This window comes from Planococcus citri, chromosome 1 (genome assembly GCF_950023065.1).
Source record: "Planococcus citri chromosome 1, ihPlaCitr1.1, whole genome shotgun sequence".
Lineage (NCBI taxonomy): Eukaryota > Metazoa > Arthropoda > Insecta > Hemiptera > Pseudococcidae > Planococcus > Planococcus citri.
In genome coordinates, this window is record NC_088677.1 from 10,322,409 (window position 1) to 10,342,845 (window position 20,437).

The following is a 20,437-nucleotide window of genomic DNA, read 5'->3' on the forward strand; positions in this document are numbered from 1 at the left end:
AGGAACATCGTGTAGTGTCTAATGAAGGTATGTTTTAGAAGTAATTGTACGCCAGTTGCAATTAGTCAATGCGTACAAATTACCATCCAAAATGCAGGTACCATGCTGTTTCCTAGAAATTCGCGATATGACAATTTTTCGAAAACTGGCTACCTATATAAATCGGCATTTACCTCGACGATTTTCTTTCTCAGCAGAAGTTCAACTTTCGTGTATTTACTTTCTGCTGCTATACTTACTATACTGAGCTAACGGTATTTCATACTTTATTTGCTGAGTGGGTAAGATTCAAGTTTTTATGGTTCTCATTTGATTGAAAATTTTTTTTCAATTTCTATTTTTTACGTACGCGATATTTTTATAGGTTTCATCTCTACAATGAACAAATCATTCGCGCTGTTCGTGCTCGCTTTGGGCCTAATATTGGGTAAAATGTTTTAAGAGATTTTTCCACCTTTCAGCAAAAAGTGATTGGATCAAATCAGATCCGGACGTCTTCTAGATCTAATTTCATCTGATCAGGTCTGATGAGATAAAATCAGAACAGAGTTTTGATAATATTTTTAATTTTTTTGAAACTACTTAGGTTCATCAAATGGAGAAAACATGGAAAATCAAGAGAAAGGTCAGTGATGTACCTTAGAACATGTTTTAAATCAAGCAGCACCAATTTTTCGCATATTTTCTAACAAACCATTTCCAATTTCTTTTCATAGTCGAATCAAACCCATCCATGAGCTGCTTACTTTATGGAAACAAAGGCTGCAATATCGGATGTGTCATAACGGGCCAATTGTTCCACTACCAATCTCGAGGTATCTGCGACTCAAACCAACTCTGTACCTGTCTGACTCAAGGAAAGACTGAATTTCGTGATTTGTGGAAAGACAGATTCAATTCCGAATACGTTTTCGATAACATCAGCCGTAACAAACTGGTTTATAATAATGTTTTCGGAATATTCCGAAATAATATGTTCAAAACCAACGAAGAATTGAAACAATCACTCGAATATGCCATCAGCCCTTACCAGTTTTCAATACTTGAAACAAATAGTCAAAATCCTGCTGCCAGGTACACTAAGGATGGTAAATTTGATAAGGAGGCTCTTCAGAAATACATCAGTGAGAAACTGGATGAAGAACTGAAATCAGAGTGTGGTAATGCTTTGTTAGACGTGAAATACAGAGAGATATTCAAAAAAACATTGGAAACCTATAAACAGTGTAAAGGTTCCATGTTTAATTACACATTTAAAGTAGAACAACTGAAAAATACGTATTTGGAGAATATTTTGGAAAAGTTTTTCGAGGAGAATAATATGGAAAAACCCAAGGTCGAAATTCCTACCGATCACGAGCCAATCAATAGAATTGTGGGAAATATTGTTGTAAATGAATTAATTAATCAGACCGAAGAAAATTTTTTTAAAGGTGAGTAAATGTTACAAAGCAGTTGGATGGACCAATTTTTATGGCCTGTTTCCATAACCAATTATATATGTACCTATATACTCAATTTATTTCACAATATAATACAGATGAAAAGCCATCCCTGAGCTGTCTACTTTTCGGAAAAGAAGCCTGTCATATCGGATGTACCCTAACTGGTCAATTATTCAACTTCAAATCAGAAGGTGTCTGCGATCAAAATAATATCTGTACTTGTCACAACCACAGAAATAGTAAACTCAGCGATACAGTTCCTAATGTACAGCGTACCAAAGATGGCAGATTTGACGAAAGTTTCCTTGAGGAATACGTCACCGAAAGTCTCGACGATGAACTGGAATCAGAATCAGCTAAATCCTTGTTGGATGTAAAATACAAAGAGAAATTCAGGAATGCGTTGGAAAACTCTAAAAATGAAAAAGGTTTCGCGTTTGATTACACCTTCAAAGTAACAAAGCTTAAAAATGAAAATTTGCAGAATATTTTTAACGAGTTTTTTAATGAGAATAAAATGGAGAAACCCGATTTTGGAACTGCTGTCGGTAGTGAAAATGAAGATCCAATCGTCCGTGTCAATGATTTTATTGTAAATGAATTAATTAAACGAATCGAAGAGAATTCCAAAGAGGAAATTGATAAAGGTTAGTATAAAGTTGAGGCTAAGTACAGATTTTTGAATATTTTCTCAACTATTTTTTTCTAAATTTATGCACCTATAGATGTAAATCCATCCCTTAGCTGTATCCTATTCGGAAATGAAGTCTGCGATGATGTTTGCGTTTTATACGCCAGATTGATGAAATTCCAGTCAAAAGGTGTCTGCGACTCCAACGATATCTGCAACTGCCACAACTTCAAAGGCAGAAAAATCAGCGACAGCCAACGTCCTGCTGTGAGGCGGGTCAAAGATGGTAAATTTAATGAAAAGGCTCTAGTGAAGTTCGTCACCGAGAATGTGGATAAAAAACTGAACTCCGAATCTGGTAAATCTTTGTTGGATGTAGAATACGTTCAAAAGTTTCGAAAGGCTTTGGAAAAATCAAAAAATGAAAAAGATTTCGTGTCTGAGTACAACTTCAAGATTACTCAGCTTAAAAATAAAACTTTGGGCAACATTTTTAACAAGTTCTTGAAGGATAATAAAATGAAGACACCCAATTCTGGAATTGTGGAAGTTCCTGATGATATTTATACAATTCTCTTGGTCGATAATACCATTATAAATACTATAATTGATCGAATTGAAAATAAGAGTAAACCTTCTCAAAAATCATCCACAGTAGCGCGCAAAAAAACACGTGTGGCTGATACCACGTCTGCAGGTGTCAGGAAAACTCTAGTGAAACGATCCTAGTTTTTAAATGTGTGTACCTCATCGCAAATGAGATTTTTTTCTTGTTTCCCGAAATAAAATGAATTATGAATTCTTGTTTTGAAACTTTTTCCCGATTTGTGTTCATATCTAGACATATTTACCTATTATCTATGTAAAATCTAAAATTTGCAATCAAGAAAGTATTTGCAAATGAAAACTCCCCAGAGACTAAAAAGACTAAAGAATTACAGTTTCGATTACTTTTTGGGCAACGATTCGAATCAGACAATATTCCAATAAGTATACTTACTTCATGTGGTGACTTTGCACAAAATTCATTTAAAAAATTTCGCAGCTAGGAACGGCTGAACCAATTTTGATTAAATTTTAAATGTCACAACTAGACTACTATAGCCGTACATTTCATCCTCATCATCATCAAGTTCCAAAAGCTCAAAGCTTTCAAGTTTATCAAGCAACAAAATTTTTTTTCGAGATTTTTTAAAACTCATTACCTAGAAAATGGCTGAACCGATTTCGATGAAACTTGCAATCTCACTAGGCCTGCACGATTCCTACAAAGTACTAATACGACCCTCAACTTTTGGTGAATCATTCATGAACTAATTGATCAATTTTTTGAAAGAACCATTCGCCAACGAATTGATCAATTCTTTAATTTATGAATCAATTCGTTCGTGAATGATTTCCCAAAAACTTGGTAAATGAATCAAATGAATCTATTCATTCGCGAACAAATCACTTATATAAATCGATTCGTTCGCGAACGAGTCACTTGTATGAATCGATTCGTTCGCGAACGAGTCACTTGTACGAATCGATTCGTTCGCGAACGAGTCACTTACATGAATCGATACGTTCGCGAACGAGTCACTTGTACGAATCGATTCGTTCGCGAACGAGTCACTTGTCCGAATCGATTCATTCGCGAACGAGTCACTTATACGAATCGATTCGTTCGCGAACGAGTCACTTGTACGAATCGATTCGTTTGCGAACGAGTCACTTTCATGAATCGAATCGCTCGCGAACAAGTCACTTATACGAATCGATTCGTTCGCGAACGAGTCACTTGAACAAATCAATTCCTTCCCGAATGAATGTTTAAAAAAATGGATCAATTCGTTCGTAAAAGATTTTTATTTTACGAAAAGTCGGTCTTCTCTGAGAGTTTTTTAAAGGGTAGGTACCCCCGGATGAGATAGGCAAAATGCCCTCAACCTCAGATTTCGATGAAACTCACAGGGTATGTTTAGTACCCCCAAAAAATAATTTTGGGCCCATAGCCCGCTCCCCACCCCACCCCCCCTCAGGCAGAGGGGCCAAAAAACGCGTTTTTCAGGGGGAAAGATTCTGTATCAGCGCGTAATCAAGATAAATTGATTCTGTAAACGAATATAGTTAGAGAATACATGGGCGTACCTCCCTGAATTTTTTCAGAATTTTTCATCGCATGGGGGGGAGAAGGGGGGGACAAAAGAAAACTTCAAATCGACATTACTCCGGAACGAAAAAACATACCAAAACGATTTTCTCGTCAAATATGTATCTTTAGGTCTACTTTCTATAGAAGTCATCACCCGGCCATTTGGAGTGGTGGGTCGAGCTCAAAAGCTCAAAAAACCACGTTTTTTACGTTTTTCTCCAAAAATATGGACAAATGGCGGAAATCGAAGAGAACCAAGTTGTTCAGCGTGAAACATTTATACCGCGTGATCGTAAAACTACATGCGCAGAAGTATCTGTGCTTACATCAAGATAGCTGAAAGGGTATATTCCTGGGTAAAATAGGTGAAATGCCCATGTCCTCGGATTTCTGAAATTTTGATGAAACATTGTTGGGTACCATTAAAAAATCTGGCTGTTAGGAGGGTCCAACTGCGAATCAAACTTCATATTCGTGTTCAGCGAGTTCGGTTCATATGATAACGATACCCATATTGTCAGTCTACTTTCTCCCTAAAATTTGAAGAGGGGGTGCCTATGACCAAAAAATTGGAGCTTAAGGGTATACTCTACGGAGAGCGTTCTAATTCGAAAACTGGTCGAAATATGAAACCAATTTGTTCGTTATTTTCATCATTTGTTTGTAAGACTGTGTATAATCGATTGAACGTATTTAGTCGTGCTTTTATCCCGCGACTGTGAATTTTCAAACTTCTTCCAATTTTTTTCATCAATACTGATATTTCATCTATGAAATCGAGGGTATGTAGCCATATTTTCTAATTTTGCTTTTCCAACAGAGATGGGAGCATCTAAAGTACCTCTGTCCAATTCCCTATTATAGCCATTAAATATCCTAAATCAAAAATATCATAACATATCCTTGCTTTTGAATGTTTTTTGAGCAAAATAAATCAAACCCTAGAAAAATCCGTTCCAATAGTTTTGGCACAATCCCCGGCCAAAGTTGACCATTTTCCATCAAAAAATGAGAATAGCCTTAAAGAAGTTACTTAGTTGATTTTCTATTGTTTTTGGGAGACCAGCATCCGAAATCATGGATAGCTTAAGTATTTTGGTGGTGCCGTGACACAGAAAACACAATTTTGAGTTTTTTTTGAGTTTTTGAAGATGGCCCACCTGGAGGGAAAATTTGAAAAAAATACCAATTATGGTACTCCTACTCATGAAGATACATTTTTGAAAAAAAATTTCATGTGCTTGAATAGGTTCGGAGATACGGCGGTTTCAAATTTTCTTTTGTCAATATCTCTCCCCTGGGGGGCCAACAATTTCTGAAAAAAATTCAAGTTGCTAGAATCATATCTTCTTCAAGTATTTTGAGTGAATACCGATTTTTTTCAAAACTCGTTGAAGCATGGTTTTTTTCTCCCCGAAGAAGGCCCTTTTTTTCGCTATTATGAGCAAGGGAGGGGGTGTGGGAGGGAAATTTTTTGCCTCCGACATTTTTTTAATGGTACCCAATAATGTTTCATCAAAATTTCAGAAATCCGAGGACAGGGGCATTTCACCTATTTTACCCAGGAATACCCTTTCAGCTATCTTGATGTAAGCACAAATACTTCTGTGCATGTAGTTTTACGATCACGCGGTATAAATGAATTTTCAATTACACAATTCTGAGGTAAAATTTCACGCTGAACAACTTGGTTCTCTTCTATTTCCGCCATTTTTTCATATTTTTGGAGGAAAACGCAAAAAACGTAGCTTTTTGAGAGTTTTTTGAGCTTTTGAGCTTGACCCTGTGAGAGGGATATATCGCGGTCCTGTTAAGGGATATTAGGGACAGTTACCACCCTTGTGGTGGTAGCACTGGAAAGCGTCAAGTACTGGACCTATGTGTCCAGTGCTCGGTGCCGCAGCCGTTACTACATTCGTACTATTGTGTAGAGTGTGGTCCGTGTATTAGTTTATCTCTCAGTGTCTAAGTTTATTGGTGCGTCGAGGTGTCGTGCCCCTGTCTAAGTTTATTATCATTTTCCTGTGTGTCTTATTTTATGTGTATTGTGTTTGATTTTATTATTTGTGTATTAATCTGTGTTAATTATAATATTGTCTGTCGAAGAAGGCAATTTGTAATATCTAACATTTGTGTATTGTAAGGTACGAATAAATTGTTCAAGTACAACGCGTTCTCATCTTATTCTCAGTAAGGTAATAGAATACCTAATAGCCAGGGGTAAATTATCCATCTCTCAGGTGTGCATTATATTACTATACCTTTACAACCCACCCCTCCAAATGGACGGGTGATGACTTCTATAGAAAGTAGACCTACAGATACGTACATATTTGACGAGAAAATCGTTTTGGTATGTTTTTTCGTTCCGGAGTAATGTTGATTTAAAGTTTTCTTTTGTCCCCCCTTCTCCCCCCATGCGATGAAAAATTCTGAAAAAATTCAGGGAGGTACGCCCATGTACGAGGTGTGTCAAATAAGTTCCCGGACACCTTCTAGAAAAATGATTTATTTTGAAAATTAAGATTTGTAACAGCGATCCCCTTCAAAGTAATTCCCTTCCGCAGCTACACACTGACGCATACGGTTTTTCCACATTTCGAAGCACCTCGCCCATTCGGATTCCGGAATTGCCCTCAGGAGCCGCGCCGATTCCGTTTTTATGTCCTCCTCACTGCCCAAATGAGTCCCCCGCATCGAATCCTTGATTTCATCGAATAGAAAGAAGTCACAGGGTGCCAGATCAGGCGAATAAGGGGGGTGTTCGAGCACCGTTGTCCGATTTTGGCTCAAAAACTGGCTCACAGTGAAGGACCAAGAGCAATTTTTTGACTCAAAATCGGACAACGGTGCTCAAACACCCCCCTATTCGCCAGATCTGGCACCGTGCGACTTTTTTTCATATTCCAACACTACTAGCGTCATCTCTGAGTGGTTTCCGAGTGGTTTCCAGCGGTCTTCCTCGATTTCAGTTCGGATCGCGTCAACTTTTTCTTTCGAGCGCGCTGTGACTGGCCTTCCTTCGCGTGGATCATCTGCTACCGAGGTACGTCCCTCCCTGAACCGCCCTATCCACTCGTAGAAACTCTAACAACACAGGATACGATCACCAAACACTGCCGACAACATAGCTCGTATATCTTTGTTTGTTTTAACGAGAAATCTCATCAAAACTCTTTGGTCGATTTTTTTGTCGAGCTCCATTTCGTCACGTGCTCGAATATCACCTCGATAAAAATGTCGCCAAAACTCGAGAACTTAACCGATCGACTTGAAACTTCGAACACTACTAGTGGATAGATATGGGAACATGGTACGTACCTCGGTTGGACACCAGTGTTACCACACCCCGCGAAAAAATAGCTGTCCGGGAACTTATTTGACAGACCTCGTATTCTCTAACTATATTCGTTTACAGAATCAATTCATCTTGATTACGCGCTGATACAGAATTTTCCCCCTGAAAAACGCGTTTTTTGGCCCCTCTGCCTGAGGGGGGTGGGGTGGGGAGCGGGCTATGGGCCCAAAATTATTTTTTGGGGGTACTAAACATACCCTGTGAGTTTCATCGAAATCTGAGGTTAAGGGAATTTTGCCTATCTTATCCGGGGGTACCCTTCAAATTGAAGCGAATTTTAGACCAATAGGTAGGCGATCATACCTAATAATTACCTATGTAAAATTGCTCAAAATTTACTTTTAAACTGGCACTCCTGGACTTTTGCAGTAATCGCCGAAAACGATCGAGAGGGTTTCTGTAATAAACACTGACCAAAGTTACACGTCCTAAAATTCATTTTTTGCCATTTCAGAGTGATTCGAACAGTGTTTGGAGAAAATTTGAAAAGTCACTAGAGGATTCAAAACGGCCCAAAACTAATAGTTATCGATCTGTGGGTGTTGAATTGAAGAAATTGTTCACATTGGTTCATTTCGCTCAAAAAATTGTACCAAAAGTTAGTCCTTACGAAGCTTTTTTGAATTAAAAATTTTTTTTTTCAAAAATTTGCCAAAAATGAACTTGAGGACAGAATCTGACATTTTGGCTATTAGGATGGATCTAGCTTGGTTTCGTCCAAATCGAAGAATTCCAGTTCAAAAGGTCCCATAGAAAGGCTAGGTATAGATGGAGGGGGAAATAATTCTGGTAAATTACATATACCTACCAATAACTCGATCAATCAAATTCCAAAAATGTATTCCAGGTTTTTTTGCAGTGTTTTTAGAGTCCCGGTTCTTATATAGAAGTAAGCAAACAAATTTCAGAAACTCGATAAATTCAAATTGTTTTCATCAAAATACGTATAGGTAGGTAGATTATAGCAAAAACCTAGGTACACAAAAAATACATTCAACTGTATCGGTATTGTTTTTTTTCAATGCTAGTCGGAACTTGTTGTAGGTAATTCTAAAGTTCGCTCACGATTTGTCAAGTGTGTTGTACTGACGTTTCATTGCATGTAGGTACCTATTATGAAAAAATGAATTTTCAAAGAATTTTGAACAAAAAATATAGGTACAATACCTTTTTATTACGACCTAACAGGCACCTTGCTTCTTAATTCAAGCGATCACATTGCCATTATAACGAGGCAGTGACTTTCATGACAAAATTTACAGAGGCACCATAAATTTAACAAAACTTGCAAAAAAACCTCAAGAAAATGCCTTCAAGGTGACATCAATTAAGAAGCATATCGCCGTTTGGCATCTTACAAAGCCAATCATCAATCAGCAAGGAAATTAATGCACTGAGAAAATATTAGAACACCTATTGAACACCTTGACAACCAACTGCTCATCAAATCAACTAGGTATCTACTCATTGGGAGCTCTTATAAATACTTGAGGTGCGAACATTGAATTTCATTAACTCGACAACACTTTTTTCGCGAAAAGTTTGCAGTACAAGCAGTGACAGAAGTAAGTACTGTTTTCATACAAATACCTGCCTACTTGCGAAAATTAACGAAACTCGAAACACACACACAGTGCGAAAGTAGGTAGGTACCTATACCATAATCTCACATAACTGTTCCATTTTTTTCAGGCATCGCGCTACAACGTACAATTATTAATTTGCAAAATTACCGAAAATGAAATCGTTTTTACTACTGACGCTGTTATTGGGCGTTATTTCTGGTAATGTATTAGTAGCCTATGTTGAAACTAATAGATTGATCGCTCAATTCATAATTAATTCAATTGCTTACTTACTATTCAAACAGCTTCAACAGGATATTCTCGAAATGTCGCCATAAGTAAGATTACGTCTTAATTACTTCTTCACCTAAACACGAAAAAATAACACACGAAAGGAATAAATAATAAAATGATACGGTGACTAGGAACGGTCAGAAGTGTTGGTCGTCGGTTGGATCGAGCGGTTGTCTACATATAGCATATGAAGGGGTTGCCTACTCGGTATATTCACTTTTTTCTGAAACGAGCCTTGTTTTGGAAATTCAGGGTTGCCGAAAATTTTAAATTTTTTCAAAACTGATTAGCAATTTGGACAGGGGACATCAAGACGATCAAAAAATGTTATTCTTACTTTTTGCCTAAATTAAGGTTTAATTCCATGCCATTCACTATGAACCAAGTCTGTATTTGTAGGAGGGTTTTTTCAGTCTCCTCAACTGCTAGGGTTCAGTTGAATCCCTTTGTAATTGCTGTGGTGTCATCTGCAAATTGTATAGTTTTATTTTTGGTGCAGTGGGGAAAATCATTTACATACATCAGAAAGATGTATGGCCCTAGGTTTGAACCTTGTGGTACTCCCATGGTAATGTCTTCTGGGTTAGATATAGCAATCCCTTCTTTGGAAACTAGTTTTACTCTTTGTGTCCTATTGGTTAGATAGGATTTTATAAGTTTTTTGGTGATACCCCTAATACCATATAATGTTGTAATTTAGCCACAAGGATATTTGGTTTTATTCTGTCAAAAGCATTAGAGAGGTCACAAAATATACTGATACGTTTTTCATTACAGTAGACTCTCGATTATCCGACCCATGATTATCCAATGTATCAATTATCCAATCAAAAAAGTGCATACGAAGTCATCCGATTAACCGACCAAAAAAAGTCGGATGTTTTTTTTATCCAATTAATGCTGAATTTTCGATCAAATTCATGTCAAATTATAGTTTTTGTCTTGTATAATACAATATGTACTAAGCATGAACAGTCATTTCTATTGCAATGCAAGTTACAGTATCACCAACACGCACTGTTTTTGATCCAAAAATTGACGAACCTGATGTATTGAGTTGTTTATTTTTTCATATCTAACATGAGTATGAATTTTTTCTGTTACCTGGGTATTTAATTTTAAAGTTTTTAATCATACTCTTTTCATGTCCCAACTTTTAATCGTTGAATTTCAGTAAAAAATTAAAAATTGATTATCATGACTTTTTTAGTTATCTGATGCCTCTCCGCCCCAATTGACATCAGATAATCGGGAGTCTACAGTATTTTGTAGCATATCAGAGATTGTGTTGACTAGTTCATAAATGGCATCTGAAGTACTAAGTTTTGATCTAAATTCAAATTGATTTGGGTTAAGAATGTTTTTGGAGTTGACATAAGATGAAATTCTCACATAGATGATTTTTTCAAAGATTTTGGCAAAGACTGGTATTATAGATATTGGCCTGAAATTTGATATGTCATCTTTTTGTCCTTTGTTTTTATATACTAGGGTTGTTATGCTATGTTTTAAGCAGTCTGGGAAGACCCCTTGTGCTAAACAATCATTGAATAGGTACAGTGGAGTCTTGATAACTCAAACTCCGTTAACTCAAAAACTCCGATAACTCGAAGCAAAGTCTGTTTCCCTTCAACTCTCCATAAGACTCAATGTAAAATTCACTTCTTTACCTCAAAATATAGACACTGTACCTGTGCCCTCCGGGTAAGACACCAAACTGCAGGTAACGGGGAAAAGGGACAGTAGTAAAATCTTGTGTCATGCCAATTTCTCCCGCTGGGTGATTTTGGCTGCGCTGTAAGTCAGTTTGCAGGCAACGGGGAAGAGGGATGGTAGTGATGCTCTTGGCTGCGCACGCTGTACTTCACAGTTTGCATGGTACTTCGTTCAAGAATTTGACACCAGCGCAGCCAAAAGCACCCAGCGGGGTAAATTGGCATGACACACGTAATTCAGCCAAGATGGCTGCCAGTTCGTTGTCTTCCCGCAGGTACAGTGTCTATACCTCAAAATAAAAAGTCCAAAAACTCCGATAACTCGAAGTAAAATTTTTGAAAAAGACAAGAAAACACCTCTGTAAGTTGAACATTGCCAACGTTTTGCCTCTATAACTCGAATTTCTAGTTGAAAACACTTGTAAATTCGAATCTCATTAATACAAAACTCTTTCACATTCACATATTGGTTATCTTCAATGTTACCTATTGTATAATCTCATTCCATACTTTAATTTTTTCGATCTATTTACGCAGGTTTGTGATAGGTACCTAGCCATTGTAAGAATACATATTGAGGCCTATAGAATCAAATGCCTACTTCTCCACTTTTTTTCGAAAATGAGTTAAGCATGGTTTGGTATACTACAACATGTCCCGCATTTGATGAAAATGTCAACATTTGAATTTCGGTCAAGGAAGTATGGTAAAACAGCGTGTAAAGTTAGGGGTTAGAATCAAAACTCTACTTTTTTAATGGAGAAGTTGAGTTTTCAAACGAACCTGGCGGATTTCGAATGAAACACTAGTGTTATGCCTTGAAATTAGGCTTGAAATTGAATAAATTCATCAAGTGAGGACCCTTCCCCCAAAAAACACCTTTCATTTTTATTAACAAAAATTATTTTTTTTTACTTTGAAAAAAAAGGAAAATAATTTCAATTTCCAAATGAATGGTCAAAAATGCAATATTATTTTAATTTCTCAAACTTTCCAAGCTTTCTTCAACTGTTAGCACCATATTACTAGAAAAATTTTTGATTAAGTGCCCTAAAACGATGTAAAAAGTGTACGGTTGGAGACAAAACTTAACTTCTCCTAACTTCAAACTGCCAAGGAACTCTTACGGCAATGCGTGGGGTAAAACAAACATGTGGGTCACTATTGTCTTGTTGGTACAAAAATATTAGACATATTACCTCGGTATTTTATGTTACGATAAATGCTAGGGAGGTTTTTTGCGTTTTTCTCAAAAAGTTCGAAAATGGAGAAGTAGAGATTTGATTCTAGTGGCCTCATATTCATCTGACACTCATCTAATTCAAAACTTTGCCAACTAGAAATATACCAAAAATTAACCTCTATAACTCGAACTCCGATAACTCGAAGTCAACTCCTTCTCCCTTCAGCTTCGAGTTATCGAGACTCCACTGTAGCCTAAAGAGGACCTCAGATATATCATATCTGACATCCTTTATCAGCTTTACATCTATGTTGTATATATCTTTTGCTTTAGAGCTGTTTAGGTTTTCTATGGTTTTACACACCTCAATAGGTGTAGTGGGGTAGAGGAATATGGAGCCTTGCACCTTTGCAGGTAATATGAAGAGTTTGGTTTTTTGGAGGTTTCTTGGGGAAGGTGGGTGAAGTATCTATTAAAATCATTGGCTAATTTCTCATTAGTTACTCTATTCATTAAATCACCAATCCAAGCTTTATGTTTGGTACCATTGATTATATTCCGTATAGTTCCGTTTTTATTGGATGAGTTTTGTATTCCCCCTGCATTGTAGTTTTTTTTCTGCAGTAATGGCAATTGAATATTCCTTCTTTTTTTGTTTATATTTGTCCTTGATGTACATGGAATTGGGAAACATTTTTCAAAAGTCCCATAGGTTGTGAAGTTCTTCTTTTAGTTTTAAGATTCTCATATTTTTGAGAGCAAAATTCATACTCCTTCCAGGTCTAGAGTTAGGCAAAAAGTATGAATATCATTTTTTGATCGTCTTGATGTCTATCCAAATCTCTAATCAGTTTTGAAAAAATTTGAAATTTTCAATATTGAAAAATTTAAATTGTTAACATTGGCAACCCTGAATTTCCAAAATAAGGCTCGTTTCAGAAAAAGTGAATATACCGTGTAGGTAGCCCCTTCATATGCTACATGTAGGCAACTGCTAGGTCTGACTGGCAACTAACACTTCTGACTATTCTCATAAATGAAAATCTTGAAATATTCAATTTCAGAGGATGTGAGTGACGCGGGGGAAAGCGAAGACGAATTGGATGAAGACGAAGACGTGTACAAGGAGGAAGATGAAGAAGAAAAGGATGACGAAGAAGAAGGTACAGGCATAAATGCCTCAATATAAACAGTTTATTATCCTATGTCAAAACAAATTCTATGATAGGTATATAGGTAATGAGTTATTTTTCTTCACAGAGACTATACATCCAAGCCTCATCTGTACACTACTCACCACCCAAGGATGCGACGCAGGTTGTCAAATTGTCGGCAACATATACGGTACTCCAAGCACCGGACACTGCGACGATGAAACTGCTTGTTTGTGCGAACCTTCCGAAAATACCTCTTTGGTAGCCTTATGGAATCGCAAATTCGATAACAGATTCGTTTTACCCGGCATCAAAGTCGACGCAAAACTATCGGAAAAAGTCAAAGAGCTATTAAAAACATCAACAAAATCGTCAGAGGAAACCAAAGAAGAGCTGAAATCCATTTTACCTAAACAGTATCAAAAAATTCGCATCAAGGCTAAAGCTATTCCTACCACCATACCCCAAGCTGATGGGAAATTCAACAAGGAACTCGCCAAAAAATACACCGACCTCAAGTTACAACCATTCATGAACGGAAAATTTTCAAAAAACATCGATTACAAGAAGTCTCTCACCGAAGCTTTGGAGAAAGCTCCGGATGAAGATACTTTCCAACATCTGGTACACGATGTTCGTAGTACGAGGAATTCCGTATTGGGAAAAATAGTCGACGAATACTTGAAATCAAAGAAAAAAACAGAAAGCTCGGTGGAGAAAGAAGACGATCTTACTGACTTTGTCAACAGTCACATCATCAACAAATACATAACAGCTATTTCAGCCAAACGTTCAGAAATGCCGAAATCAAAATCTACAACACCTGCTCCACGTCCAGTAACGCCGAACAAAAAGCCATCTGATTCGAACCAAGGTCCTATTAAATCATCTACCAAGTCTCGAGCAGATTACAGTCTCGCGGATCTAGATACTACTCTCAACCCCAAAGATTATCCCCCGCTGAGCAGAGCACCCTATCCGTCTAAAATTCCCGACTTTACAACGCCAGATGCAACCATTAACAAAAACCTTATCGACAGTTTAAAAGAACCTTTTGACAAAATCTGGTCAGGACCTGGTTATTATATACGTTACAATCGCCAATCTCCGTCAGGTCCAACCCTATTTAGTTGGAGAAAAAACCAAGACGAAGTTCACATCAAGATATTTGAAGGTGGAGCAATTGATCAAATTTGGCATTTTTACACTCCGTTTGGGTATAAAGTTCCTATATGGTTGTTTCAAGATACCGATGGATCTCGCAAACAAATATGGAAATTCGCTAGAGCCTACTTTGAATACGACGATGAAAAGGATTCGCAACCTCACGGAGTTTGGAACAACAACTTCGTAGACGCGCATGCGTACACGATGTACGGTAAATTTATCAAATCCTGGTGCGATGCCAACGATTTTTTCGTTGGAAAAGAACGGTGTGTCATTTTTTAATGAACTTCGATCATCAGAGGACATGGAAGTAGAAAGAATGACAACAATATTGTAATACTTATTAGAATTATCATGTGTAGGTATAGTACATGCAATAAAACTTCATGTTTTAAATGACAATCACTTGGGTATTTTTTAAAAATTAAACAAGTACCTATGTACTTCACTACATGCATATTTATAGGCTCGAGAGAAATTCTAGAAGAAATGGAGATTGGTATCACCAAATGTTGCGCTGTGATTGGCCGAAATAATTTCTCAAGCTTTTTCAGCTTTTAATCAAACTTTTCAAACTTTCATGAATAGCATGCAAATCTACACTTCACAAGCTTTCTATTGAGGGGTCTTTTATGGAAATCGGTTAAGTATGAGACCTCGTGGGAATTATATGTACCTATAATATGCCGAATGCTGCGTTGTGATTGGACGGAATGATTTCTTGAACTTTTTGAGCTTTTGGCCAAACTTTTCGAACTTTCAAGAATAGCCTACAAATCTACACTTCACAAGCTTTCTATTGAGGGGTCTTTTATGAAAATCGGTTGAGTACCCACTGAGATTTTGTGGGAACAAAAAAACCGACATAATTTCAATATATAGGATTTAATATGTGAGGCCACTAGAATCAAATCTCTACTTCTCCATTTTCGAACTTTTTGAGAAAAACTCAAAAAACCTCCCTAGCATTTATCGTAACATAAAATATCGAGGTAATATGTCTAATATTTTTGTACCAACAAGAAGATAGTGACCCACATGTTTGTTTTACCCTACGCGTTGCCGTAAGAGTTCCTGGGCAGTTTGAAGTTAGGAGAAGTTGAGTTTTGTCTCCAACCGTACACTTTTTACATCGTTTTAGGGCACTTAATCAAAAAATTTTCTAGTAATATGGTGCTAAAAGTTGAAGAAAGCTTGGAAAGTTTGAGAAATTAAAATAATATTGCATTTTTGACCATTCATTTGGAAATTGAAATTATTTTCCTTTTTTTTCAAAGTAAAAAAAATTAATTTTTGTTAATAAAAATGAAAGGTGTTTTTTGGGGGAAGGGTCCTCACTTGATGAATTTATTCAATTTCAAGCCTAATTTCAAGGCATAACACTAGTCCTTCATTCGAAATCCGCCAGGTTCGTTTGAAAACTCGACTTCTCCATTAAAAAAGTAGAGTTTTGATTCTAACCCCTAACTTTACACGCTGTTTTACCATACTTCCTTGACCGAAATTCAAATTTTGACATTTTCATCAGATGCGGGGCATGTTGTAGTATACCAAACCATGCTTAACTCATTTTCGAAAAAAAGTGGAGAAGTAGGCATTTGATTCTATAGGCCTCATGTAGATAATATTTGACAAAAGCACCAGAGACACTTTTGTCGAGGTACCTCAATTGGCGGAATTACCCTACCGGACCGGGTACCAATTACTGATCTTTTTTTGCGAGGGCCTGGCTAGTTCGCAACTTGTTGGATAAGGGTGCCAATTGCGGCATTGTGTTGCCTTGAGTGTAGCCAACCTAGAAATGCATGGTTTTTGGATGTTGGGTGTTATTAATTAGTATGCTCGGCCTGTTTGTAATCAGAAAGTAAAAATTTTTGTGGTAAAAATTTTGTTAAATTTGTACAAAGGATTTTGATTAATTCAATTACATCGATCCAAAGAGTATATTTGACCAACATTTGGTTTCTATTTGTGAAGCTAAGTACCAAGAACTACTTTTTTGCATGTTCAAACTTTTTTGCAGATTTTAGGTTCATGTTAGGCGCTATTTGGTAGAATGACAATGTTCAAACATGAAATCGCTGTAATGTTTTCAAAATTGATGATTATAAGCCAAGTCTTATGTATTTATGTTGCATACCACATATATTTTCATGTTCCGGTGGATAAACATTCAAATTGTGAAATTCAGTTTTGGTTCGTAATTGGTTTGATCCGAAATTGGTAGCTAATTTTTTTTTCTCTATGAATTTTTTAATTTCAAAAGGTTTGTCAGGTACCAATTACAGACCAGTCCATAATTGGTAGTTTTTCAACTTCAATATTTGTGAACTTTGATGATGAAAATTTTCTAAGGTGGTTCTCAAACTGGTCTCAGAGTGAAAAAAAAATTAAACACTTCCGTTCATATTTCGTTACCTTAATGCCAAATCCGAGTATGTCCATCCAAAAAAAGTACGATTTTACGCATCACTGATAAGGTTTGGATATGCTTGGAAGGGTTCATTAAGTTCTGATTGAACATCGGTCAGCTTCGTGCATCTTCGGTGGTGCATTTCAACTGTACTCGGATGCAAATTTTTCAATTCAGGGCTTCCCAGAGTCTTATCAGTGACACAAAACGACGATGTTTTTTTGGATGGACATACTCGGATTTGACATTAAGGTAACGATTTGCAGGATTCGTAATTGGTACCTCCTAAAAAACTGTCTTTTTTTAGACCTCATTTCAAATAGGAATTAGGGAAATGAAATTTACTTTTTTTTTCAAAACTGAACACCTTGAAGTGAAAGAGGAAGCTTCAAGGATTATTTTTAAAAAGAATAGGTGTATCAAGATTGGATCATAAATGATGTCTTGGCAATTAATTGTAAAAAAGGGGTCCCATAACTGGTAGTCGTCGTCATAGTCGCGCTCCTTTACAGGAGATAGGGTACGTGTCCATCTATACTAGCCGGTATCTAGCGTATCTAATCGTTTCTTTCAGGGTCTTGCAGGGAGAGTTGGCCGGTGAGTTTGTTGTTAACAGTTCCAATCGTTTCCTCCCTCTTGTCAATCTTCCTTGGATTTTCCCCTGTACCGCTAGCATGAAAATACCATTTTCTCGTATTTTATGAGCTAAATAATTTAGCTTTCTGTTTCTGATGTCTTCAACTACGACTTTCTGCTCCTCTCCTATTCTTGCTAGTACTTCCTTGTTGGTAATGAAGTCCTTCCATGAGATCCATAGTAGTCTTTGAAAGCACCACATCTCAAAAGCGGATATTTTCTTATCGCATTCCGCACTCATGGTCCATGTTTCGCAGGAATACTTCAGAATGGTCCATACGTAGCATCACATAATTCTCTTCCTCACATCTATACTCATTGTTCGATTTCCCAGCACATTGGCAAGGTTGTTGAAAGCGGTCTTTGCCATTCCAATCCGTGATTTAATTTCTTTATGGTCTCTACCATCATTGTTTATCAGCGCTCCAAGGTACCTGAATTGCTTTACATTTTCAATTTCTTGTGATCTGATGTAGATTTTGACCTCTTTATCATCTCCTTTTGTAAATCTCATCACCTTGGTCTTGCCAGCATTTATTTTCATTCCATATTTTAATCCAGCACTGTGGTAGTTTACCTTATACAGTCGCGTCGCGATAAGTGAAACCTCGATATGTGAAAAAACTCAATAAGTGAAATAAAAACCTCCTTCCCTTCACCTTGGACCAATTTTACGTGTAAATCAACCTCAATAAGTGAAAAAAGGCTACCTCGTTAACTGAAACTAGGATTTATCCCAAAATTATCATGTTTACCTCTACAAGTGAAATGTTGTCAGCGTTTTACCTCTATAAGTGAAAATACCTCTTTAACTGAAAGGTACTGACTCGTTCAGCCTCTATAAGTGAAAGAGAGCCTCGATATTTTGCTAAAGTCAAATCATTTCCAATGGATTATGTGTCGAACAAGAAGGCATGGATGACCTGTGAGCTGTTTCAAGACTGGCTGATCAAACTAAATTTGAAAATGATAGGTGAAAATCGGAAAATTTTATTGTTCAATTCATGTTTTTCGTTTTTTTTTTATCTGAACTTCAATAAGTGAAAATTTACCAAAAAAAAATTCTTCAACTGAAACCTTCGTATGTGAAAAACTCAATAAGTGAAACAAAAATTTTCTTCCCTTGAATTTTCACTTATCGCGACGCCACTGTATAAAAAAAGGCCCAAAATTCCTCAACATTGGTGCGGATATGAATAAAAACTTGAAAACAGGTCAATTTGGGAGGTCATGCAATGATGTACACAGTCTTGCCATAAGTTCTGACCCTACTTTAAACGCTTGTAATACAAAAACAAAATTTTAAAAACCAAAAAGTGATTATATATTCGGAAAGTAGACGAAAAAAGCTTTAATTTGACTGTATCTAGCTGCAACATGCTGCTCAAGGGGCTTAACAAAACAGGAATGACAGATGAAACAACAGAAGCCCCACGTACGCAAAAAACCAAAAAAAAAAAATGATCGTAAAAATTTTTTTTGAAATTTTTTTTACTAAAATAATAATTCTGTGCTCCAGGATCACCATAGGTATCCGTTTTGAAATTTTAACAGAAAATGCGCGTGTCTTAATGAACAACTGTTTTTCTAGAATTTGCGTCATCGTCGTTGTTTCCTTATAAGCGGTAGGCCTATTGGCCTGTCTGCTGTGGTGTGGAACCTGTTGAGGATGAGCCTGAGGTATCAGTGAGTTTCCTCCTTGGTCTCCCTCTGCTTCTTTTCCCGGTTGGTGTAGGGACGGGTTAAGAATATCCTTATGGTACCCTCTGTCTGTTGTAAAAGGCGACTAAAAGAGGACCAGGCAAGCGCGGAGGCCTACCTAGATAGCAGCCCTATCACCGTGATATATCTGGCATGGCTGGTAACCAAGTCAGACGAAAATCAACCCTACTCAAAATACACAAATAACAAGAAACGGATAGAATTTGCCAAATTGATAATTATTTGAGGAGCACTCACCTATATAAATTGGCATTGGCTTACTTGGTTTTCATTTGAAGCAAAATTTTAACTTTCAAGTACTTTTGCTACCAACTATACCTATCTACTGATCTGACGGTATTTTTTGTTCTTCAAAACCGCAGGTAGGTACCTACCTATGCATGTTTGGTAATTTTTCACTCCTTATTCAACATACCTATGCAAACCATCTAACATCTAAAATTTGAAATCAACTATTTGCAAATGAAATGTTAAGTAGATCGAGAATAACCATCAATTCGATCTTCAGCTACCCTTTATTCACACCTTCTGGTAAAAATATAAAATTCTAATGATTTCGAAAAATCACTCCACAAACAGAAGTTTTAGAAGTTTTCGAAAAATTCGAGTAAAACTTCGTTTTCTGCCTAATTTTATTATACCAACAACGAGACCTTTTGAAGATAGGTATGTAATTGAAATCCAAGCTCTTGCTTTTCTATAGACGGGTCGAAGCAAGAATTTTCAAGCCAACTCGAATGTCGATCCCTAATCCTATATAAACTTGAAAATGTGTACAACAGATGTTCCCCCTTCGAAAATGAGTAGAAAAATTTGCTATAGGTTCCATTTCGATATGACCCACCTATAAGTTTTTCCACTCGTACGTAGCAAAGAAATATGGTTAATGAACTAGAAACGTTATGCTTCGAGAAGGTTTTAAGGTAGGTAATTGAGAAACAAGTAAATGTCACTTGCAATCAGTAAATACTTGAAAATTATTACAAAAAATGTGCGAATCTCATACACCATACCTAA

At 36.8% G+C, this 20,437-nt stretch overlaps 3 protein-coding genes across 3 annotated transcripts in view; all 3 read left to right on the forward strand.

Moving 5' to 3' along the window:
- The window catches only part of LOC135847388 (inactive dipeptidyl peptidase 10-like), a 601,135-nt gene that overhangs the window by 205,357 nt on the left and 375,341 nt on the right, over positions 1 to 20,437 (forward strand). The window lies entirely within an intron of this gene.
- LOC135847283 (uncharacterized) lies at positions 26 to 2,880 on the forward strand. Its single transcript, XM_065366750.1, has 6 exons — positions 26 to 281; positions 365 to 427; positions 587 to 625; positions 717 to 1,433; positions 1,541 to 2,092; positions 2,171 to 2,880. The coding sequence occupies exons 2-6, from the start codon at positions 379 to 381 to the stop codon at positions 2,803 to 2,805; spliced, it is 1,992 nt and encodes a 663-aa protein (XP_065222822.1). The 5' UTR covers positions 26 to 281; positions 365 to 378; the 3' UTR covers positions 2,806 to 2,880.
- LOC135847291 (uncharacterized) lies at positions 9,003 to 15,051 on the forward strand. Its single transcript, XM_065366761.1, has 5 exons — positions 9,003 to 9,136; positions 9,264 to 9,355; positions 9,442 to 9,474; positions 13,393 to 13,491; positions 13,589 to 15,051. The coding sequence occupies exons 2-5, from the start codon at positions 9,310 to 9,312 to the stop codon at positions 14,929 to 14,931; spliced, it is 1,521 nt and encodes a 506-aa protein (XP_065222833.1). The 5' UTR covers positions 9,003 to 9,136; positions 9,264 to 9,309; the 3' UTR covers positions 14,932 to 15,051.

What these genes read in the sequence shown, in the direction of transcription:
- LOC135847283 (XM_065366750.1), top strand. Translation starts at nt 379, where the DNA reads ATGAACAAATCATTCGCGCTGTTCGTGCTCGCTTTGGGCCTAATATTG. An exon ending in CGCTTTGGGCCTAATATTGG is followed by an intron (nt 428 to 586) that starts GTAAAATGTTTT and finishes GAAACTACTTAG; the next exon opens with GTTCATCAAATGGAGAAAAC. An exon ending in CATGGAAAATCAAGAGAAAG is followed by an intron (nt 626 to 716) that starts GTCAGTGATGTA and finishes TTCTTTTCATAG; the next exon opens with TCGAATCAAACCCATCCATG.
- LOC135847291 (XM_065366761.1), top strand. Translation starts at nt 9,310, where the DNA reads ATGAAATCGTTTTTACTACTGACGCTGTTATTGGGCGTTATTTCTG. An exon ending in GTTATTGGGCGTTATTTCTG is followed by an intron (nt 9,356 to 9,441) that starts GTAATGTATTAG and finishes CTATTCAAACAG; the next exon opens with CTTCAACAGGATATTCTCGA. An exon ending in AAAGGATGACGAAGAAGAAG is followed by an intron (nt 13,492 to 13,588) that starts GTACAGGCATAA and finishes TTTTCTTCACAG; the next exon opens with AGACTATACATCCAAGCCTC.